Here is a 23,721-nt window from a genome sequence, read left to right as displayed (position 1 = left end):
GGGTGGCTCAGTTGGTTAAGCATCCGACGCTTGATTTTGGCTGAGGTCATGACGTCTCGCTTCGTGGGACTGAGCCTCACATTGGGCCTTGTGCCCACAGTGTGGAGCCTGCTTGGGATTCTCTCTCTTCCACCTCCCTCTCTCTGCCCCTCCCCCGCTCATGCTCGCTCCCTCTCTCTCTCTCAAAATAAACAAGTAAACTTAAAAAAAAAACAAAACAAAAAGCAGTGCCCGGGACGGATGCTAATCTGGATGTGGTTTACTGACACTCACTGCTCTGGAGTAGTGTTGTTCCAAGCACAGCACATCACTTGGGCGGCTCGTCCAGTCCCCTTGGGATTGGGGAGTCCACCCTATAGACAGTGATTGCAAATCTCTCTCTTCCCGGGGGTGAGGCCCAGGGAATGGGCATTGAAAACCACCCCAAGTGATCCTATGCATGCTAATGTTGGGGAAACTTTCTTCAAAGAAAATGATCAGAAGAGTGATGTGAATGGACTCCAAGGCATTTTTAGTCCCATCCGGTCTTCAAAATCCTTTGAAATGGTATTTACCTGCATTTAAATTTAACCCCCTACGGTGAGGTTGTGTGTTTAATCCCTTGCCTTGAATTCTGCGATATTAACTCCTGTGTGTGTGTGTGTGTGTGTGTGTGTGTGTGTGTCCATTGTACTGTTGGGACCCAGGAGGAGTGAATTATGTCCTACAGCTAGGAGGTGCCTAAGATGGGGTCCTGTGCAAAAGCCTGTTCTCCCACTGTGTCTGCTGCTCCCAGGGATAATCGTGAATGCAGTTTGACTGGGAAGGTCGTGATAATCACGATGACAAGTTCCGGTGGAGACATCGCCGTCGAGGTGGTTGGCAATTTAGGCACCCATCTCCTGACATCCCCTCTTTGGCCCCAGGCAGCTGAGCCCACGCACAGGATAGGAGGGAAAGGAGGGGACAATGCAGGGTTCTGGAGTCAGACAGTCCTGGGTTTGGTTCTGTCCCTCCACTTCCTAGATGCGGACTCATAATAATAGTAACAATAAAAAATAATAAAAGCAGCTAACACACAGAACATCCACTGAGTGCTGCGTGCTTTTTTGTGCGCGGGTGTGCTTGTTAGCGATCAAGCCTCACAAGTCGATGAGGCTGGTCTATTGGCATCACCTGGATTTCCTAGGTGGGGAACCACAGGCACAGAGATGGTAAGAAACTTGCCTCAGGCTGCACAGCCAGCAAGTGGCAGAGGTAAGATCTGACCCCAGCCTTCCTGCCTCCAGATCCCTGCTCTCAACCGTGCTGGGCTCCTCCGTGTCTGCTCCTCTCCGAGACTCTTACCTCCTTCTGCTTGGTTATTCGGTTCTCCAGATCTCGCACCTTTTTCTTTTCCTTCTCTATGGCCTCTTTTGCTTTGTGTTTCTCGTAGGCGATGCTGCTCTCTGAGATCTGGAAGTCAGAGACAACCGGTTTGAGGGAGCGTACTCGAGAAAGGAGGGACAACGGAACCTTGAGGGAAGCCAGGATCGCTAATCACGGAGATCAGTGAGTCAGGGTTTGGGAGCGAGGGCTCAAGGAACAGGATGCTCGCGGCCCATCGGAGAGAGGGATGCGAGTCTTGGCACGCTCGCCACGGCGAGAACCTGGAGGTCGTGTCTGGTCAGTCACCGCATAACGGAGAGGGTTGTTCATCACTCAGGATTTCTGGGCTGTGTTCAGGAAGTGACACGCTGGTGAGTGGTCGGGTCCAGGCATTTGGAGCTGGGCCACCAACGGCACCGGCCTGTGTTGGCATCAGTGTGGGCCCTTGTTGGGAAGTACCTGGCTTCTCGGGAGATGGGGCAGGAGAGCCTGAGTTGGGGGGGGGAGGGGCGCCTCCTGTCCCAGCAGGCCTGATGCCTGTGGCTTCAGTCTCTGGCCTTCAAAGGCTTGCGTCCAAAAATGGATGTGCAGGACCGTTTGGAACAGAGAACATATAGCCCCCAGGTCCGGTGACGGGGAGGGGACTGAGGCCCAGCCTCGCCTACATCAGCCCAGGAGGTACGCGGTGCAGGGGGGTTGGAAAACTCTTATTTGCTGCTTGGAATTCTTGCCGTTGTGCTCCCGTACAAACACAAAGTTCACCAAAAAATATTTTGAATTTATGCATATATGCACAAAGCCCTGAAGCGATACATACTGAAATGTAAATAGCGGTTATTTTGGGGGATTGAGATTATGGCAATTTACATTTCCCTCTTTCCGCTGGTCTGTGTCTTCCACATTTTGTTGAGCGAATGTACGTTATTTGGCAAAAAGAAAATGGATCGGAAATCGGAACAGGGAAGACGACTGCCGGGGCTGGGACGAGGCTCCGGGGATGCGTGGCCCTGGAGAAGACCGTCTTCCCGACGGCCCTGTGGTGTCCGCGGCCTCCCTCCGCCCTGCCGTGCCCTGCCCTGCCCTGCCCTGCCCTGCCCGGGCCTCCCACCCCACCTGGGCTCTGACTCACCTCCCGGCACGAGCTTGGCATTTTCCCACTGCCAAGTCTGCTTAAGCCGGTCCGGCCCCCGCCCCGCCAGTCGTAAGAGGCTGCCAGCCCCCTTCCGCACACCCCGTGGGATTACGCGCTGCCCGGCTCGTCACCGTTGAAGATAATGACGACGATGCCGACTCCTCTCGAAAGGCCGGCAACGTGAGTGCCGGCCACCGTGCGCTATCTCATCCGCAACCCCCCAGATGGCATCTGCCCGGTCACCCACATTTGACCCGTGAGCACACGGGGACTGCAGCGGAGGAAGAGGACGGGCAGCGCGCAGACATCATGCCACCGGGGAGCGGGGGCGCACGCTTGGGCACCTGGGTCCCGACCTACCCGTCCTGCCACCCGGCTTCTGGAGCCTGCCTTCCGCGTCCTCCTGATTAAAACCCCAGCCCGCCCAGAGGCACAGACCTGCTTGTATGCTCGCTGCTAGTCTGGCACAGAGGCCACCGCCCCGCCACCGCAGGGCCCCCGAGCTTCGAGACCCCACCCCCGGCCCACTTGTATACAGGACCCTCCGGGCATAGCAGCTGACAACAGTTTGACCTCACTTCCTGCCTGGGCCGACAGGGTCCTGCTGCCGAGGTCTCTGCTCGACTGTCTGCCCTCCCCCCCACGTGGGACAAACCACCCTCCCCACCCCACCTGGACTCTGACCTCACCCGGGTAGGTGGCTCATAACGAACACAACGACTCCACACAACAAATCTCTACGGTGGTTCTGTCTCTACAGCCACGTTACAGATGGCTGCACAGAGAGGGCAAGGTGCTTGCCCAGGGTCACACAGCCTGGTAGGGCAGGGCTGGGGACACGGACCAGAATCGACACTTGTAGCCTCCCAAGCGCTGCTGCTTTCCCCCGTGTGGCTCCCTTCCCCGACCCCTCATTTGGCTTCCGTCTCGTTCCAGCTTTGCTCCCTTCGTCACGGCGCTGCCCCCGTCCCCCTGGCGAAGCCACGTCCCCGTCCTCTGCAGTTAGGCCACTGTAGCCAGTGGCACTTTCTCCCCCCGGATGTTCCCTTCGTGCTCCGTCGCCCCTCCAGCTCTCACTCACATGTCACCCCTCAGAGAGGCCCCCCTGCCTGCGGTCACCTCTAGCCCGCCTGTTTGATCTTCCCCCAGGCTTGGGGCTCTGCGGTTACCCTGTGCACTTATGTGGTGTCTCTCCCTCTGGCCTAGTGTGGAGGCTCTGGGAGGGCACGGCCCTGATCCGTCTCGTGCTCAGCCGTGTCCCCAACGCCCCACGGGGCCTGGCACGTGCCGGGTGCTCGGGAAATATTTGTGGATGGATGAACGCGACAGGATTAAGCAATCCATGGAGTCATTAGCCCTGTTTCTGGAACTTCCAGGGGAGCCGGCATGTGTCCAGTGCCCGTGCTCCCCGTGTCCCGGAGCCCAGCTCGTGGAGCTGTCACTACAGGTCGCCTCTCCCTGGCCTCCAGCTCCTGAGAGCCCTTCGTTGATTTCTCGGGGGGCCGGAGGACGGTGTGGGTGTCTGGGCTAACCTGAGTGACACCTCCCCTCTCAGCCGTGGGCCGGCCTTCAGTGGTGGCTCCAGGCAGGTGTGGCTACTGGGCCCAGGCCCGGGCTGGCGGATGCCTCCGGCTCTCCCCGGGCACGGCACTCGGGCTGCCCGAATCACTGTCACTCTCTCCCTGCGGGTACGCTTCTTCTCATCCATCCCAGACCCTGGTACTTATTTGTGTGACTGCCACGTGAGCGTGTCCACACTCTTACTCCGCACTGCCTGGGTCTCCACAAAAGGTCATGAAGCCAGGAGACCAGAGTCAGGAGCCACGCTGGGCCGTGTCACGAACATCTCTGAACGAGGAGGAGGAAGGTGCTGGCAGAGGGACTGACCCAGACTCCAGACCAAGGGTTCTCTCCCGGAGCATGTCTCTCTTCCCTGGGGAGCCGAGCGTCTACACGCAAGGCGCGGTTCTAGGTACTCTGTATACATCAATCCGCTTGGCCCTGAGAGGCAGGGACCGTTACGACTCCCATTTTACAGAGGAGACAACTGAGGCATAGGAGGCTAAGTGACCTGCCCCGGGTCACACGGCTAGTTAAGTTGTGTGTGACTTCGGCCGCGTGCTGCCCAGTGCCTGCCCACTTTCCTGCCAGACTCTACGTCCGGGCGCGGAATCGCGGCCTCGCGCCTGGCTTCGGGGCTCCTTCTGCAGGGGTTTGGACGGCCCCACTCCTCTCTCTGCTTCTCATACCTCCTTCTGTTGGGTCAAGTGGCTCTCCAGATCTTGAACTCTTCTCTTTTCTGCCTCTATCGCTTCCCTTGCTTTCCTTTTCTCGTAGGCCACGCTGCTCTCCAAAACCTGAAAATCAATGACCAGCCTTTTTGGTCGCCTGCATGTTTGGGGTCGGGGGGGGGGGGGGAGGGAACACTGCTCATTATGCTAATGGTGATAGTAGCTAAAACTCCGGGTTGGCATCACGTGCCAGGGCGCGTGGCTGGCACTTCACATCCAGCGAACCCTCTCCCGGGTGGAGGAGTCGGTGGTCCCATTTTATAGATGAGGAAACTGAGGAACAGACGGTGAAGGCCCAGGGGTCATGCAGTCTGTTGGTGGTGAGGTCAGGGGTTGAGCCCTGTGCAGAGGAAAAGCGCCCTGCGCGCGTGCACAGAGGCCCTTGGTGAGGGCAAGTGAACAGGTCTTTTTTTAATTAAAAAAAAAAAAATTTTTTTAAGTTTCTTTATTTTGAGGGAGACAGAGATAGCGCAAGTGGGGAGGGGCAGAGAGAGAGGAGACGGAGAATCCCAAGCAGGCTCCAGGCAGAGCCTGACGTGGGGCTTGAACCCACGAAACCAGGAGATCGTGACCTGAGCCGAAACCAAGAGGTCAGACATGTAACTAACGGAGCCATCCAGGCGCCCCCATCTTATTTTGGAGTCTGAGCTCTCGTCCCTGTGCCAGGCAGTCTCTCCGATAAGAAGGAGAAGCTCATTAATAATGGATTTCCTATCATTGAAATAAATCTCTTAAAGAGAATCAGGCCTCAGGATGAGGGCAGTGTCCCGCATTCATGAGCCACAACAGACCAATTTCTGGAAGGGGCGGGCGGGGGTGAACCTCACAAGTGACGCTCTAAGAGGACGGAGGGAAGAGAATGTGGTTAGATGCTCGTGCTCGCGGAATTTTATTTAGGAAGTTATTTGCTGATAAGCTATTCAGTTAAATGGCCTCATGCAAATCACAAAGATACAGATTAGTGGCGAGGCCCCTGTTTCCAGTCACTGCCAGAAAGGGCACCTCAACTTTCAACGGGGTTGAGTCATAAGCATCAGCTTGGCTGCAAGACGTCTGGAACTCGGAACCTGGTTTCCGTTATATAACCAGTGGTCAGGGTCTCAGGTCAGCCTGCCTGGCGTTTTTAAGCCGTAACGTGGCTGAAATACTATATATTTTGCAGTGAAAAGCCGTTTAAGAAATCCCAACGCTCAGCTGTTCCCATAGCACCTAAATGAAGCAGAAAAGCAGTAACATCGTGGATTTTGAACGTGTGAGGTGGGATTCCGGTAAGACATTTTCCTGTAATTTGTGAAAGAGACTCGAGGCCACTTCCCAGGGACTTCGAGTCGGTTCCACGGCCTCTGATCTCACAACTACACTCAGGACCGACCTTCCTCCCGGCAGCTCCTTTGAAGGAGAAGAAGATCATCCCTTGCGTGACTCACACACACGGGCTCTGTCCCCCTCAGCCGCTTTGCTCCCAAGTTCCTGGGCAGGTAATGGGAGTTAACCTCTAGCGGTAACCTCAAAACCCCCATCATGAACTAGCATTCTGTTGTCCTTAAAGATTCATCTGGAAATGTGGCAGCAGGTCTAATAAAAAGAAAAATCAAATACCAGTTTGAGGCTGGTTGGAGTCTGTGTCTGGGACTTTTATCTCAGAGTCTGCGTCAAGAAACCCCAGAGAAAAAAAAAGAAAAGAAAGAGAGAAACTGCCGAGAGGTTCTGTCAGGAGAGGTGGGCCGACGTTTGCCTGGGCCTGGGGTGAGGCTCCTCCCCGCTGTGAGGCTGACCTCATCGCGCTTCCTTAAATATCTCTCCTGAAGTCCCCTATGACCTCAACATCTCTAAATTCAAGGGCCTTCTCCAGGCTCTTGAGCTGAGCCGTTGACCTCTTGGTGGCATTTGGCCCCAGGGAACCCTCAGGAGTTTCTGCTCCTTGTCATCGTCCCCGGAGAGATAACCCAGGGCCAGGCCTCAGTGACACTGTTTGCCTGGGGCAGCAGAGCACGGCTGTGCAGGAGACCTGGGACACAAACATCTTCCCTCCTTGGATCAGATCAGATTGACCTTATGCCTCCCGCGGCGGGTGGGCGAGGACTTTCCTCTGAGGAGGGGCTTGATGGGGAAGAAGTGCCTGCACAAGATACACAAGTGGTGATCACGGCGACATTTACTGAGCAGCAATTCTGGGTCCAACACTTCGCTGCACGTGACCGCCAACGCCTCACGGCCACCGTTTTTAAAAGAAGGGAGGTACTGAGACCTCTGTGGCCAGTAAGTCGTCCAGCCGGGATTCGAACCTGTGTCTCGTCTGGCTGCTTCACGACTGAAGAGTTGACGAGAGCAGTGCGTGAAAGAGACCTCGCGGTCCAAGGGTGACCCCAAGATAAACCCGTGTCGACAATGTAACGGCGCTTGCCCCAAAGCTGGCGTGGGAACGTCAGTACAGGTATGACGTCTTCAAGGAGGGAGCAGAGTCCTGGCCTGGGCCACCACGGCCAGAGAACTGGGTCCCGTTTGGGAAGAGAACAGCCCATGGGTTGCAAACTCAGACATCTACAGAGGCCAGACAGGTACCGGCACTAAAGCGGGCTGCGTTTACCGCAACAGGGTGTGGTGAGGGCTGTGGGAAATCACTGCTACTTGGCTGAGCTCCCGTCCAGTTCCACCAAGTGGAAATGGGGCCAGGTCGGCTGACTCTTCAGGAGAGGAAGGGAATCTGGATTTTTTAAAATGTTTGTTTATTTTTGAGGGAGAGAAAGGGCATGCACACGAGTGGGAGTGGGGCGCAGAGGGAGGGAGAGAGAGAATCCCAAGCAGGCTCCGCACTGTCAGCGCAGAGCCTGATGCGGGGCTCGATCTCATGAACCACGAGATCATGCCCTGAGCTGAGATCAAGAGTTCGACGCGTAACCACTGAGACACCCGGGTGCCTGGAAATCTGGATTTTTAAGTATATTTTATGAATTCAAAATAAAACACTCTGGGGCCAAACGTTAACATGTCCACACGCCCTTTCCAGCCAGTGAGCAGCCAATCTGTGACTTCTGGACAACAGGACAGGTCAGGGGAGGGGACCAAGGCCAGGCTCCAACCCTGGGATGCACATAAGGAGACACAAGGGCATTCGGGTCTGGAGAGGAGCAGGTGCCTCTATTTCCAAGCAGCTGAAAGGTTATTATGTGGACGAGGAGGGGGACAGGTCTTACAGGAGCCAGTGATGCTCTTCTGGGAGAATGAGTTTGAGGCACTTAACCAAAAGGAAGAATTTTCTGCCAGCCGAAGGCATCACCACTGGGACGGACTGCCTGGCCTGTCGAAAATTCCTTAATGGTGGAGCTGAAGGCTGGATGATTTTAGGATGTCGTTGGAGGACTGACACAGCCCTGAAGTCCCGGGACTCTGTACCTTCTCCACATCTATGCTTTGGGACATAATCTCTAGGCCGAAGATGTTCAGGTCACCAGCCCCAACTTGTCTCCCAAGTCCTCTCTGTGACTGTATTTTGTGCTGTTTACAATTTCTCTGACTGGCTGTCAAGGTTACAACTCCAGAGCTCTCTCGCTGAGCTCCCAAGCGTCCCGGGGTAGCAGAGCCCTCCCAAGGACTGGTCGCTGTAGGAAAGCTCTGTCACGCTCTACCCCCATCACCTGTGGCTCGGAACTCACTGCCACGTGGCCCTCAAGCCAGGTTTGGGCTCGAGCCCGCTTCCCCACCCCCCCGCCCCCTGCATACCTCCTTCTGGCAGGTTAAGCGACTCTCCAGCTCTTGGACTCTTTTCTGTTCATCTTCTAATGCTTCCTTCCCTCTGTTTTTCTCTTGAGCAATGCTTTCCTCCCAAACCTGAAATCCAATGGCCATTGTTTGATAGACACAGTTACCATGGCAGGAATCTGGACTCTGTGCCAGGAACTGCAAGGGTAGCTTTTTGCTGCTCACCACAATCCCACGGGGCAGACGGGGCAGCTAGGAGCAAGGGACCCAGAGCAGGCAGGCTCAGATCAGAGCCCGAGGTCAGTCCTTCCTGGGGGCAGGATCTTGACGGGGCTCGGGCGGACTGTCTCCCCCAGCTGCTTACCTTCTTCTGGCGGGTTAGGCGATCCTCCAGCTCTTGGACTCTCTTCTGTTCTTCTTCTAATGCTTCTTTTGCTCTGTTTTTCTCTTGAGCGATGCTTTCCTCCAAATCCTGAAAGTCAATGACTGTTGTTTTAACAGACATAGTTACCATGGCAGGAATCTGGACTCTGTGCCAGCCACTGCCCGGGTTCGCTCTTCACTGCTACAATGACCCCGGTGGGGGAGACTGTGGGCAGCTAGGAGCAGGGGATCTAGAGCAGGCTGAGATCAGAGTCCCAGGTCAGTCCTTCCTGGGTGCGTGACCTTGGGCAGGTAAGAAGCAAGAGAAGCCCCCGTCTCGCTATCTGTACAACGGGGACAGAAACGGTGCTTCCTGCATTGGGTGAGCGTGAGGGGCAGACAAGAGGCTGAACGTGAACTGCTTGGCATGTGGTCACCATTCATTAATAAGGGTCGGTCGGTTAGTTCTTCTGTGATCTTCACTTTGCAGAAGGGGAAACAGAGAGATTGAGGAATCTGCCAAATTTACTAGTAAATCACAGGAACAGGGATTCGAACCCGGATCCATTTGACTCGAGAGCCTGTGTTTCAAACCTGGGGTTGGCAAACTAGGGCCCACTAGCCAAATCTGGCCTGCTGTCTGTGCTTTGTGAATAAAGTTTTATTGGCATACCTCCTTGCTCACTGTTTGTAGATTGCCTAGGACTTCTCCCGCACTATGACGGCAGACCTAAGCAGTCACGATAGAACAGTGTGACCTGCAAAACTGAAAATATATACTATCTGGCTCTTTCTGCAAAAAGTTCGCTGACCCCAATCTAAACCATTTGTGTGAGCAAATGGTTGTATGTTGTTACATGTTGTTACCTACGTGTTGTTAACCGTTGGTGATAAAAAAGTATTAGCTCGATGAAAGAACCTAGAATTTCTTACTAGTGAAAGAGTGTCCTCAACAAGTCAGGATGTGTGAGAAGGAGTTCAACTAATGAATTTTGACACACGTATTTTGAGAAAGGGTGGGGGTGACGGGGTCGTATGGTGTGGGGAAGGTTCATTTAAAATTGGGACCCCTGGAGTTAAGTCTGCAACAGGACTTTCAGATGAGTCCCTTGGGTCAAGGAGATCGACTAAGTGTCTGGGGAATGATGACCCTCAGCAGGATAGTAATGACCATGAGCAAGGGTGCTGTCTGGGCAGGCACCTGACCGTGCTCTCTGCTCCTCGTGGGCTGGTGTGTGCCGAGGTTTGTTCTGTTTAAAGGGGGTTTGAAGCCAGCCGTTGAAACCCTGTCTGCATCAGGACTGAGGTTATAAATGCGCGTCGGGGAGGCTGGTACCCAAGTTGGTGTTGAACATGGTAGGGCGGAAATACCGTATACCCACAGTGGAAAAAGTCACCCCCAAATTAAAAGTGAAATAAGACATTTGGAAAGGGAGAGGATAATCAGGGAGGAGCGAGGAAGCAGGGGGAGAGCTCTGTGAGGCTTTTGCAGAGTTCCAGCTCTTTCTGGTTTTATTTTCCTCTCTCTCGAATGACACACTGGCTTTTTCTATGTCTAATTGACCTTCGAAATGGACTCATCTGGATTTAAGGCTATTAATACTGCCTTACGTACAATTTTGGTCAGATGGTTCTTCCCTTTTTAGTCTTTCTAGTCCTTTTTTTTTTTTTTTTTTTTTTTTTTCATAAAAGGCAGAAAGGCAGAGAAAGGGGCAAACAAAAAAAGAGGTAGAAGGAGGAGAGAGATTTCTTGAAATAACCGGGCATGAATCAGAGGCTTAACGAGGCAGAGAGGTCTGTAGAGCTGACGTGTGACAGAGAGGGATGGTCCGAGCTGGAAGTCAGAACTGGCAGGTGCAATCTGCCTCGGGGGGAAGAGCTGGGGTCCAGCAGATCTGGGGCGGCTGTCTCGAGGTGGGTGGGAGCAGGCAGGGGCAGCCTGTAGTGGTTATCACCCATGGCTGCATTCTGGAACCACCCAGGAGCACTTTGAAATCCGAGTGCATGAGCCACACCCTCGCCTCAATTAGATCAGAGCCTGGGGATGGGGGTGGGGGAGAGGTGCAAAGCACTAGCACTTTTTAATCTAACTGACAAAAGCACAGCCAAAGTCAAGAGCCACTGATCTAGGATGATGGCAGTGAAGTAAATTCATGGCCGTCCCTGAACATCAAAAAGGGCTGAATATAGGCCAAAGATGAGAATCGACTCATTAAATGCAGTTTCCTGGACTTCTCCAGAGATTCTGATTTAGTGGGTCTGGGCTGGGGCCCGAGAATCTGTATTTTTAACACGTGTCCAGTTGGTTCTTATCGGGCAACTATGGGAAAACCTTCCTCTAAGACTTTGCTGCTGAAAAGGTAGTCTAAAGACCCGTGCTCTCAGCACCAGCTGGGAGCTTGTTAGAAGTACAGAATGCCAGTTTCTGCCCCAGACCTGCCGAGTCAGAATCTGCGTTTTAAAGCCTCCCCAGGTGCTTCGTGGGCACCTTTAAGTTTGAGAGGTGCTGCTGTAAAGTATCTCCTAGCTGGCTTGGGTTTTAGAAAAGTAAGTAGCCATTTTGTCCATTTGTTTCCTATGATATGTACATGAGAGCGGAAGACGGAAATAATATGAAGTCGGTCCCGCACGCCCTTAGAAGCGGTCCGTCACTTACAAACCAGGACCTGTAACGGTGACCTGAACTTGTTAAGCCAACTGCGATATCTAAGCAAATAAGCTACCGTTTCCAGGAATTTCAGTAACCTCGATGTTTCAAGCCAATTTCGCTGTGAGTCTTAGAACTCAAGCTTCATGTTAATTCCTCCAACATTACTCACTCATTTAATTAATTTAGTTCCATAGCACTGAACAAGGAGTTGTTGAGATTTCGCCCTCTAAGAACATGCCCTCGGAAAAGGCCACTCCGTCACTTTCCAGGAGTAAAGACAATGACAGGGACCGCCTTACCTCCTTCTCTTCCAACAGCTGCTTGATTCTGTCTCTCAGCTTCTCCTCTTGCTGGAGCCTATCCTCATTCAGCTTCTCCTTCTCTGCCAGATGCTCCTGCAGCTTCTCTTGCATGAAAGACTGCTGAGCTTCCTGAGAGCTGTGGATCTTGATCTGAAACGAGAGGAAAGGAAACTGAAGCTGATGGGGGGCGGGGAGCGGGGGAGGGAGACAAGACTAATTAAAGGAGTCATTTCAACTTGTTTTCTTTTTATAAGTTCTTTACCTCTGGGGGACAGGACAAAGGTTTACACGAAACTTTCTTAATGCTTAGCCTACTTGCCAGTAGTGAGGCAGTTGAGTTCAGTGGTTAAGAACTCAGACTCTGGATCTGGATAGAATCTCAGCTCTGGTTCCTTCTAGGTGCTTCTCCATTTAGAAAATGAGGTTAGTAATAATATCTACCTCTTAGAGTAAAGATTAAGTGAGATCGTGGGGTGCCTGGGTGGCTCAGTCAGTTAAGTGTCCGACTTTGGCTCAGGTCATGATCTCACTAGTTGCTGAGTTCGAGCCCCGCGTCGGGCTCTGTGCTGACAGCTCGGAGCCTGGAGCCTGCTTCCGATTCTGTGTCTCCCTCTCTCTCTCGCTGTCTCTGTCTCTCTCTCTCTCAAAAATAAATAAACAACTAAACAATTAAAAAAGAAAGATTAAGGGAGATTGTGATGGAAAGCTTTTAACACAGTGCTTAGCACATAGTAGGTGCTTAGTAAATGGCAGCTAGAATTATTAGTTATTATTAGCTGAGTGGAAGAGAAAAAGCAGTTAGTTAGGGTCAGAAGGCCTGAAGTTTTGTCTTGATTCTTCCATCAGCTAGCTGTATGACACTGAAATAGTCACCTAGCCTCTGAGGCTTCATGTCCAGACCTGTAAAATAAGGAGAATGGACTAGATCATGGACTGACAAAGTACTATCTACAGGCCAGATCTGGTCCCCTCCCAACGTTTATAAATAAAGTTTTATGGGAACAGAGCCATGCCCATTGTGCTCATTCATTTACATACTGTCTGTCTATGGCTGCCTTTACAGCAGCAGAGTTAAGTAGGTGTGACAGAGACTTTATGGCCTAAACTATTTACCACCTGGCCCTTTGCTTTAGATGAAGTTTGTTGACCCCTGGACTAGATGGTCTGTGGGGTTGATTGCAATGGTTGTCCCAATATCTTCCCTTCCCTCTATCCATATGTCTTTGGCTATGTACCTTTTTTAATTTATTTTTTAAAAATATTTATGTTTGAGAGACAGAGAGAGATAGACAAAGGGCAAGTGGGGGAGGGCAGAGAGACAGGGAGACACAGAATCTGAAGCAGAATCCAGGCTCCGAGCTGTCTGCACAGAGCCCGATGGGGGCTCGAACTCACGAATCATGAAATCGTGACCTGACCCGAAGTCAGATGCTAACCCGACGGAGCCAGCCAGGCGCCCCTCTGGCCATGGGCCTTGCAGTGCCCACCCATATCCTGCCCTGACACTGAATTCAGCCATGTGACCTGCTTTGGCCAATGGGATGTTAGCAGACGTATCCCGGCAGAGAACTGAAAAGCATTCTACGATCGGGCTGCTTTCCCTTGTACTTCTGCATCGCCATGGGAACGTTCCCAGGCTAGCCTGATGGAGGATGACAGACAGATGGAGGAGAGTAGAGGTGTTCCAGCTGAGGCCAGCCTCAAGGGCCAGCCAACACCCAGATACTTGGGCAAGCCCGTTCAAGACTGGTGCACCCACCTAGCGGCTGACCCTAGACACGTGAGCCACGAACAGTAATTGTGGAATGCCACTGAAGTGTTGCGGGTGTTCATTACACAGCATTGTATGTCAGTAGCTACGAGAGTGGTCCGATCCCTAACCATCAACTGCCTCTCAAATGTTCACGTTACGCAACTGTTGCTAATTCGTCTCCCTGTACTGTTGCTAGTTGTGTTGTTCCACTGCATTCAATAAGCACAATTTTCAACATGTGGTGGTATTTATCTCTTAATTTAAAAAAAAATTTTAATTAATTTCGAAAGAGAGAGAGATTGAGAATGAGTGAACGAATCCCAAGCGGGTTCCATCCCACCAACCGTGAGATCGTGACCTGAGCTGCAATCAAGAGTTGGATGCTTGGGGCGCCTGGGTGGCTCAGTCGGTTGGGCGACCGACTTCGGCTCAGGTCACGATCTCGCAGTCTGTGAGATCGAGCCCCGCGTCGGGCTCTGTGCTGACGGCTCGGAGCCTGGGGCCTACTTCAGATTCTGTGTTTCCCCCTCTGTCTACCCCTCCCCTGCTCACGCCCTGTGTCTGTCTCTCAATAATAAATGAACGTTAAAAAAATTAAAAAAAAAAAAAAAAAAGACTTGGATGCTTAACCGACTGAGCCACCCGGGTGCCCCAAGATGTGACGGCATTTAAATCTTTCTGATAATTCTGACAGAAGGAAACAAGCATCCTGTCCTGGCCCTTGCCCTCCTGGGAGATCTTAGCCACCCTGTCTGAATCTTTTTGTGTCAAACGGAGATACCATGTCACCTCTTGGGGAAGGTGGACTGACTGGTTAACAGAGAAAAAACAGTGCACAGTGCTATACAGATGCCAAGGAGGAGCTGAAATGAACTTTCAAAGTTAAACTATTACCTGAAGTTCCTGGCTTTGGTTTGTAATTTTCTTGTAATGTATCAGAAGATATTCCAGATACAGAGACAATCCTTGAAAAAAGAAGCAAAGAGAAGTATGAATTCATTTCGCCTCCTCTGCTTTCCGAATAACGTAGTAACAGAGCTTGCGCACAGGTGGATGAGGGCAACGCTGTCCTCCCACCAGGAAGACCTGAGTCTCCGTCCGATGTGTGGTTTTAAAATGGTTGGCCAGTCTTGGCTGGGCTCAAATCGAGTTTCTTGTTGAAGGTGGAAAGTAAAACCCATCCGCAGAGCACCTACTGACTGTGTCCACTGGGTGCAAAGCCCCGAGCCGAGTGTGGGGATGCTACGAAGCCATTCGTCAAGGTTCAGTCTGAGAGACGGGGTCTGACTGCCTGACAGGAAACATGCCGTGGCTCCAGCTGGCACCTAAGTGACTACTGACAGAGTGGGGGAGTGTGAGAGCCTCAGAGGAGGGGAGATCATTCACCCAGAGTGATCACAGGAGGCTACTGGGCCAAGGAGCCACCGGGTGTGGGCACTGCTGGGTAGGCAGCATTCAGAGTTGGCGGGGAGGGCATTTCTGAATGGACAATGTGGAAATGGCAGGCCACGTGCTGACGGCCCTCAAAGATAACCGGGTCCCGATCTCTGGGAGCCTGTGAATGCTTCCTTACGGGGCAGGAGGAGCTTGGCAGATGTCATCAAGTTAAGGTTCTTGAGATGGGGGGGGGGGTGGATTATCCTGGACTACTGGGTAGACCCAATAAAATCACACGGGAAGACCAGAAGACGGGCGATGGGACAGGAGCAGAGACTGGAAGATGCTTCACTGCTGCCTCTGAAGATGGAGGAAAGGCAAAGAAATGGGTCCTTTCCTAGAGCCTTCGGAAGGACCCGGTCCCTCTGACACCCTGACTCGAGCCCAGGGAAGCCGATTTCAGGCTTTAGGCTTCAGGCTGCGCGAGAACACACATGTGCTGTGTTGAGGTGCTGCGTTGGTGGTATTTGTTACAGCAGCCATAGGAAACTAATGTGGGGGTGAAGGCAGGTGGGGGGTCGGGGAAGGGAGTGCACAGCCCTCGAGGGCGCTGCGCCTAACTGGGCTGCTCGGACGCCGCCAGCAGGGAAGCAGAAGGTGGAGCTGGGGGGAAGGCTGGGGTCGAGTGGTGGCCGGTCCGGAACAGTAGCCACAATGTGTGAACTGGCTCGAAATGTCACTGACGTGTACAGAGTAGGTCCCGTGTGCCCGGCCCTCTGCCAAGCAATCAGTGCGTCACCGCACTGTGTCACCGGATCGTCACCCCGTGTGACAGGGGAGGCAGCCGGGCCCCGAGACGTGCGGCTGCCGAGTGCCGCAAGGCTGGCAAACAGCTGAGCAGGGCCTTGGGCTCGAGTCAGTGGGACCCTAGCATCCGTGTCACTGCTGCTTCAGTTGCCGATGGAGCAGTGAACTAACTGCCTTGACGAGGAGTGTTTTCTTGTTTTGCTCCTTTTGTCTTTTCAGAAAAATGGCTGAGGCGAGTTAGAGGCGGAGGAACTAGCAGGTTTCCTGATGGCAGCACCGTGGATAGCTGGGCTAGACAAATTCTCTGCTGTGGGGGCTGTTCTGGGCACTGCAGGACGCCAGGAGCGCCACCCCCCGTCCTGGGCGTGACAACCGAAATGTCTCCGGACATTGCCGGATGTCTCCTGGCGGCTGAATCCCTTCCTGAGAGTTAGAGGCTGGGAGCCCATGGACGTCCAGGTCTTTAGGGCCGATGTTCTACACTAGGGTGGGAGAAGGGAGAAATGGGGATAAGAAAAAGACAGAGAGAGAAAAATCTCCTCTTAGGGGTAGAATGGTGGCCCCGTTGTCAGACAGAGAAGACAGGTGAGGGTGGTGGAAGGGCTGGTGAGGAGGCAGGAGCTACAAGCTCGGTGTCAGACGTGTTGAATTTGAGGTGCCAGAAGGACTCTAAGGAGAGGTGGTTGGACGAAAGCAGGACCACCCCGGCCCAGTCCACCCAAGGTCTTCATGAGATTGAGAGAGCACCCTTCCTCCTGGTGGCCACGGCCCCTGCCAGGGGTCCCACCTGCTGCCTTATGTGGTGCCCAACCTGTACTTCCATTCTTGGTGGCATGGCATGTAGAGATGTGCACGTGGCCATTGCTGCCACGGGAGTGGTTGTGGAAGTGCCTGGATGGAGACTGTCTTCATAAGAAAGGAAATGGGAGAGGGGAGGGCCAAGGACTCCATTGGAGGAAACACTCAGGTGGGGACAGGAATAGGGGAAAGGGGCTGCTGAAAACAAATGAAGAAGGTCAAGAGACAGGCAGGGTGCACCAGGCCCGGGAGGGCCAAGGGCTGAGCACGGTTCCTGGAAGAGATCCGAGAGCGTTGGGGGAGCCGGAGAGAATGCAGGCTGGGGAAAGATGGCGGGTCTGCCAGTCCAGGCGGGGCTCCATGTCAGTCACACGCAGGGGTAAAGCAGGCAGGCAGAGCCAGAGTAGGAAATTTGCAATGAAGACACAGGGCGTAACACACTTCTGCAAGATCCACGGTGGGATGGGAGTGCCAGGAACAGAGAAAGAGCTCAAGGAGCAGCGGGTTCCAGGGAACGACTGCCATCTTGAAACGCACGTTTGATGGCAAGAGAAGGATTAAGAGGAAGAGAAAAGCGGTCGATGCCAGAGAAGGACGTTGTAATTCCAGACCTTGTGCACGGGTTCCCCTGGGAGGGACAGAGAATGGGAGACACAGGGAGGGAAGAGCTGCATCTGGAGGAAGCAGTGAGACTGTAGCGGGAATTTGGAGGGGGAAGGGAGAAAAGGTGGGGGGGAGAGAGAGAGAGAGAGAGAAAGGAAGGGAGCTGCATATGTTCATGCCTGGGGCCTTGATCCCTGGCAGTGCAACTTTCTGAGAATTTCCAGCCTGCGAGAGTAGAACAGTAATATTATGATAATAGCTATCAAGTATTAAGTACCTGCTGTGTGCCAGGCACCACGCCAGGAGTTTTACGCATGGTATTTTCTAGCCATGATAAACAGCCCAGCAAGGAAACGTGTTTGCCCTTGTACGTGAAGCAGCAGAGATTCAGCAAGGTTGAGCTACCGAGCTGGGAAGTAGTAGGCGCAGAATCTAGCCCCGGGTCTGTCATCCTCTTTTAAGCGACGGGAGAAGGGCTCTGTGAGGACATCAAGACGGCAGGGAAGGCAAGGTGGCCTGGGTAATGTTGGCAACAGCTACAGGAGCAGATGGATTTGGGGTGGCTCAGTTGGGGTACAACCCGTGACTCAAGAACCCAAGGGGAGGGATCAAAGCAGGAGTGGGATCCAGAGAGGATTAGGGAGAGGAAGGACTCAAGGATGTCGAAGGAGAAGAGGGAGTGTGTGGTCGTGCGTCTGGCTTCCATGACGAGCCGTAGTCATCATGGGGTTTCTCTCTTTTCGAGAAGAGGCCATTCTTCATCATATTTCTGGTTACAAAAGGTGTATGTGTCTATTACACAAACCCAAACATTACAGACATCCATAACGTGGAGACTGTTCCCTGCTCTAGCCTCCCTGGCTGGCACACAGTAGGCCTGCAATCAACAGTTGATGAATGACCAAGTGAAGGTGAAGGTCCTACACAGTCCCACCACGCTGGGAAAATACTCCCAACGCTTGTGTGTCTTTTTCTTCGGACTTTTCTTTTGATTCCGTACCGATACTTAAAAACGGGAGCACTGTGCGTACTGTATTACAACTTGGCATTTTTCATGTAAAAATGCTGCATATTTTGGATATCTGAGAAAGAGTGATTTTTTATGGATGCAGGGAAGCCTTTTATCTGTAACAAAGTCTTGCAGAAATAGACACAAACAACTGACCTTGCAGGAAAAATGTAGAGTTCTTTCTTTTCCTTTATCAAAAGAAGCCGAGAAACCAGGCAGGAGGAGTGGGGGCTAACTTTCAAGGTCCCTCTTGAGACGTTTTGCATCTTCCCAGATGGACCACACAGCAAATCCCTGACCGGTCACATCTTTAGTGGCAACACCAACCTTCTGAGCCACTTAGGACAGTGGCCAACAATACTCCAAGTCGAGTCTCCCTTAACATTAGTCGACCTGCCTTCTCCCGGGGGATTCATTTCAGGGTTTATAGACCCAGTCTGTTAGGTGAACTCTATCTCTTAGGACAGTATTGGAAAAGGCAGGTAGCGTGGTGGTTAAGAGTAGGGACTGGGAGGTCAGAGGGATCTGTACCGAATCCCACCTTTACCAGCTGGCTGTTGAGACACTGAGCCCATGGTCATGACTCTGGGAAGGAGGCCTGGGAAGGGCTCTTGTGGGTTCAACCCAACTGAGTGCTCGTGGCTCGGAAAATCCCAGTTGCTGCCAAATGGAGATGGGCGAGAGGCTGCGGGCCAGGTTACCTTGGTGCGAATAAATCAAGCTGGAGAGCCCGTGCGTATACCTATCTGACCCACATTTAGGTCAAATTAGGTCCACAGGTATTTCAGGCTGGTGACAAAGGCAGCTCTCGTTTATTAAGTCTTACCGCGTGGCCCAGGCTCCATGATCGGCACCTGCATCTCAGCATTTTAATCCTCACAACATCTCTATGGGACTTTAATCCCATTTTACGAACAGGTAAACAGGGGCACACGGAAGTCGAGCAACCTTCTCACACAACTAGTAAGCGCACAGCTGAGATTCAGACTTGGCAGCTGGTCTCCGAAGCCCGGGCTCAGAAACGTTCTGCTGTGTCGTGCAAATGGAGTCTTCCTTGGGCCTGGCTCGTGGTGCACATCAGAGAGGGCAGCTCACCTTGGGGAGCGAGAACTCTTAGCTCTGTCTCTGCCCAAGCTGATGACAGAATCTGTCCTCTAGGAACTGGGTGTGTACCTGGTACCTCTCTGGATCTTCAGAGAGAGTGTGGGGTCACAGACAAACACACACGCATTAGGATCACAACGACCTGTTTGAATCCTGACCTTCCCATGTGGCAGTTGTGTGACCTTGAACAAGTTTCTTAACATCGCTGAGACTTGCTTTCCTTACCTGAAAAATAAAGACAATAATAGTACCTCGCTCTCTAGGATATGGGAAGATAAAAGGACACAACACAACACATATAAAACACCTAACATGGTGATAAGTTCTCAGCAGCAGCTAAATAAACCATGGTTCCTACCCTTTTCTGGGGAACTGGGAACACAGAAGGCCTTTTGGAGTGTTAGTGGATGGCGGTGAATGACCGGGGACCCCCTGCTGGCCTCGGCGATGTGAAGTACCTGAGTCTCCTTATCATGCTGGAATACTCATAAAAGTAGTTTTGGGGCCAGTTTCTTCATTTCTAAAATGAGGATAATAGTACCTGCCTCACCGAGTTGCTGTGAGGATGAACGGAAATGATATATGGAAATGCTTAGAATAGCTTCTGGAGGAGAAGGACTCAGTAGTGAATGGTGACCACCATCATCGCAGTCATTGCCATTATCACCTCTACCATCACCACCATGGCAACCTGATCACCGCCACGACTGTCGTACTCAGCACTACCACTGTCCTCCTCACCACCATCATCACCACCGCCATCACCCTCCTTACTTACTCAGACCCCGACTGTCCTCATCATCCTCACCATTTTCACCACCCTCACCACCACGGCCACCGCCATCCTTGGGTAGATGGTTCTGGGCTGGGAATGAGGTACGGAAATCCTTAACACAGAGGATAGAGGGAATTCTCTAGTCCATCCCTTTCTTTTAGTCTTTTGGGACCTTGCCATAATCCTGCCCGTACTGGAAGAGAAAATGCCCTTGCCATCAACTTCTCCTGCTGAAGGAAGGAAAGACAGGCCCCACTTATTGACCTTTTTGTTGTTACCCGCCATGCTTCCTGTCTGACTCCTTAGGACCTTGTAGTTGCAATCGTGGAATACAGTCTGTGTTTCCCCCACGGGTGTTCCATAGGACATTATTCCCAAAGATGTTAGATGAGGGCAAGGACAGTAGAAAAGGAGAAATATATTTTGGGAACACTACATTCTTTACCTCATTTTTCTAGATCCATAGTGCTTCTTAGTTATAGGAGGAACTCTGCAGACCTGAGAGGGCAGGTCTGAGAAATGCTGCCTGAAATAACTCGAATCGCTGGCCTGAGACTTTATAATTCACTTTATAATTCACTTCTCTTTATGGTAGCATGTATATGACTAGATTTCTGGACATAAGCTACAAAGACTAAAATGGCCTTGGACATGGGGAGGGGACAGTACACACATGGCTTGGCCCCACTGTTACCGGGATAGAAATGATGGTTTTTGTAGGCACCCATTATGTGGTATATGCCTTTCTGGGTTCTGGAGATATACCACTACTAACATCTATTTCCAGATTAGACATACAGGGTAACAGCTGCATCCTTCGCACCCCATCTGGAATGTCTCACAGGCACCTCACACTCATCTTCTCCTTCAAACCTGGTCTTCGTGCAACGCTCCTTAGACTGGATTTTAGCGAAGGAAGCGCGTCTGTCCTTTCACACAAGCCAGAAACCTGGAGGTCTATAGACTCCCTTCTCTCTGTCACTTCTCTTCTAACCATATCCAATTCTGCCGCAGAGGCTGTTGATGTGCCTGGGGACCTTCTCTCTTTCCCTATCCCACCCCTGCCCTAAAGCCACCATCATCTCCTGGGACGGCGTCCCAACGATTCTCTGGTGCTCCGTGTTGGCCATTTTCCCACACATTTTCCACTCCCAGCTGAGACCGTTATCTCCAAAAGCAAACCTGTTCCGTCCGTTTCCTACTTAAAGCCTTTCATTGGCTCCTTGCTGCTCTTAGGATAAAGCAGGGCTTCTTACGGGGGCCCTGCCAGCCCGCGGGGCACAGCCCCCGCCCACTCCCCCTGCCAGCCCTGTCCCACCTCCCACCCCCATTTCTTTCAGACCCTTCTGTTCTTTATGCTCCCCTCCCCGCTGCCACACAGCTCTCTTGGCCCAGAATTCTCTTCCCTCCCCTCCCCTCCCCCTTTTGCCAAATAACTCCTACGCGTCCTCCTATCCTGCCCTCCCTGACCGGCTCAGAGTCCCGTGCTTCTCCTTTGTAGCACCTGTCACCATCCAAGTTTTATGTGCGCCGTGAGTTTTCAGTTAATGCCCAACTCCCCTCCCCAAGACCACAAGGTCTGTGAGGGCAGGGACGGTGCCTATGCCCCCTCAATATTTCACTACGAAAAATTTCAGACAAAGTTAGAGGAATTTTACAGCGAACACCCATACACCCTCGACCTGGAGTTCACCTGCTTCTGACCCCACTACATCTCTGCCCTGCCCAGGGCTGGTGTCTCGTAGGCACGCAGTGAAACTTTGTTGAGTGAAAACGGTTCAATGTCCTTCCCCCTAGAAGGCGATAAAGATAAGGCGACGAGATATGTGTTCAGTCGTGTTCACGTCAGCACTATCTGTGAGTATGGAAAACGGGAAACAACCTAAATGCCCACGATAAAAAAAAAATGTACAGGTAGTGCCTATTCTGTGCCAGATACTATTCTAAGTACTTTACATATACCAATATTTTTCAGGCCTGACAACAGCCTTGCGGTGGGTATTCCTTATTATCCTCATTTTACAGGCAAGCAAACTGAGGCAGAGAGAAGGTAAGTTACTCGCCTAGAACCACATAGCTGTTTCCCCGGGAAGATGCTGTGGAAGTTACGCCGGAAACAGAACGGCAATGACAACATCAAATGCTGGCAAGGATGTGGAGCATCGGGAACCCTCTCACTCACTGCTGGCGGGAATGCAAAATGGGGCAGGCCCTTTGGAAGACAGTTTGGTGGTTTCTCTCCAAACCAACCATCCTCTTACCACACGCTCCAGCAATCATACCCTCCGGGGTTTACTCAAAGGGGTAAATGGACGGCTAAACAGATTGTGGTACGTGCAGACAGTGGAGTATCATTCAGTGCTAAGAAGAGGTGAGCTAGCGAGTCATGAGAAGACACGGAGGGAACTTAAATGTAGATTAGAAAGAGAAAGAAGCCGATCTGAGAGGTAGTAGGATTCCAACTGCACGGCATTCTGGAAAAGGCAAAACCGTGGTAAAAGGGAGCTGGAGGCTGGAGCGGGGGGGAGGGACGGACAGGTGGAGAGCAGGGGATTTTGAAGGCAATGGAACTATCCTGCGTGCCCCGACAATGGTGGATACACGTCATGATACCCCCGTTCAAACCCCTAGAATGTGCGACACCGAGAGCGAACCCCAACTCAAAGCATGGACGCTGGGTTTAGCACTGATGTGTCAGTGTGGGTTCACCAGCTGTGACAAATGCACCACTCTGGTGGGGGATCCTGACAGCAGGAGGCGGGGACTGTGCAAGCCGGGGGGCAGGGGGCACACGGAAGTCTCTGCACGGTACTTTCCTCTCACTTCTGCTGTGAACCTAAAACTGCTCTATAAAATACATATATATAAAATGGTTGTTCCTTCCGAAAGGGAGGATTTAGCATAATTTTGATTTAGTTTTCCTTTTGCCTCTGTCACGTCTCATTTTTCTTCAGTAATCATGTCTCACTTGGGTTTTTTTTTCCCCACCCCAGGAAAATCACTTCTCCAAGTCAGTCTGGAGAAGGGAGTTCTTGGCCACATTCCTAAGAAGCCTTCCTCAACAGATGTCCCCTCGCAATAAGATTCAACGCGACATTTTAGAGTCACGCAACTATGGGAGGAAGAGGAAAAAAAAGGAAAAAGCGCCCGTCACCTGCGTCGGAGCTGGATAACTGGATCCCGACGTCCCCGAGGAGACGCTCCGTGTCCTCTAGCCAGGACAGCGCCAGGCGCAAGATGTCCAGTGCCACCTTCTGGAGCCCTGAAACGGGCGGGCTCACCTGAAGGCTCTGAAGCACGTCCACCTCCTTCTTCAGGTCCTTGCTACAGCAGGACATTTTCATGCACGCCTGGCAAGAGACGACACCATGAGGAGCCCAGACGCGCGCCAGAAACCAGCACCCGGACGGCCGCGCTCCCGACCCTGCCGTGAAACAGGCCGTGCCACGTGCTGGCCGCGCGGGGCGGGCTCCGTTGTATTTACCCCCCGTGTTGGGGCCGCTTTTGCCTTTGTTCGTGTGTTTGTTTGTTTGGACTCTTAATTTGGACTCTGGATGGTCAGAGAGACCCCGCTTTTAGGTCTCTGCAATTCCAAAGCCAAATCGCCCAGGACCACGGGCTGAAACGAGAACCAGATTTGGGTGCTTCTGCACGTCAAACTCCCTGTGGAGATGAACAGAGGGGCTGGCCAGAGAGTGGGGTTTCCTGATT

General features: G+C 52.4%; 1 protein-coding gene and 1 long non-coding RNA gene across 11 annotated transcripts in view; one reads left to right on the top strand and one right to left on the bottom strand.

The window, feature by feature from the left end:
• Nucleotides 1-23,721, bottom strand: part of FHAD1 (forkhead associated phosphopeptide binding domain 1) — a 117,476-nt gene that overhangs the window by 32,392 nt on the left and 61,363 nt on the right. For 9 of the 10 annotated variants that reach the window (XR_008292238.1, XR_008292229.1, XR_008292233.1 and 6 more), the window contains 7 exons: nt 23,165-23,360; nt 14,432-14,502; nt 11,782-11,934; nt 8,834-8,941; nt 8,491-8,598; nt 4,729-4,836; nt 1,327-1,434 (listed from right to left, as the gene is read on the bottom strand). Coding sequence is in view for 2 of the 10 variants with exons in the window: in XM_053207393.1 (XP_053063368.1) it covers nt 1,327-1,434; nt 4,729-4,836; nt 8,491-8,598; nt 8,834-8,941; nt 11,782-11,934; nt 14,432-14,502; nt 23,165-23,360 (852 nt within the window). In the remaining 8 variants the exon portion in view is untranslated. The remainder of the gene's footprint in view (nt 1-1,326; nt 1,435-4,728; nt 4,837-8,490; nt 8,599-8,833; nt 8,942-11,781; nt 11,935-14,431; nt 14,503-23,164; nt 23,361-23,721) is intronic. The other variant, XR_008292232.1, reaches the window with a different exon arrangement.
• LOC128312669 (uncharacterized) lies at nt 226-23,169 on the top strand. The gene is made up of 3 exons (XR_008292251.1): nt 226-546; nt 1,169-1,530; nt 23,004-23,169. It is a non-coding gene; the product is annotated as an uncharacterized LOC128312669 (long non-coding RNA).

This window comes from Acinonyx jubatus, chromosome C1 (genome assembly GCF_027475565.1).
Source record: "Acinonyx jubatus isolate Ajub_Pintada_27869175 chromosome C1, VMU_Ajub_asm_v1.0, whole genome shotgun sequence".
NCBI lineage: Eukaryota > Metazoa > Chordata > Mammalia > Carnivora > Felidae > Acinonyx > Acinonyx jubatus.
Note: the sequence above shows the minus strand (reverse complement) of the source record. Positions and strands in the feature narration are given on the sequence as shown.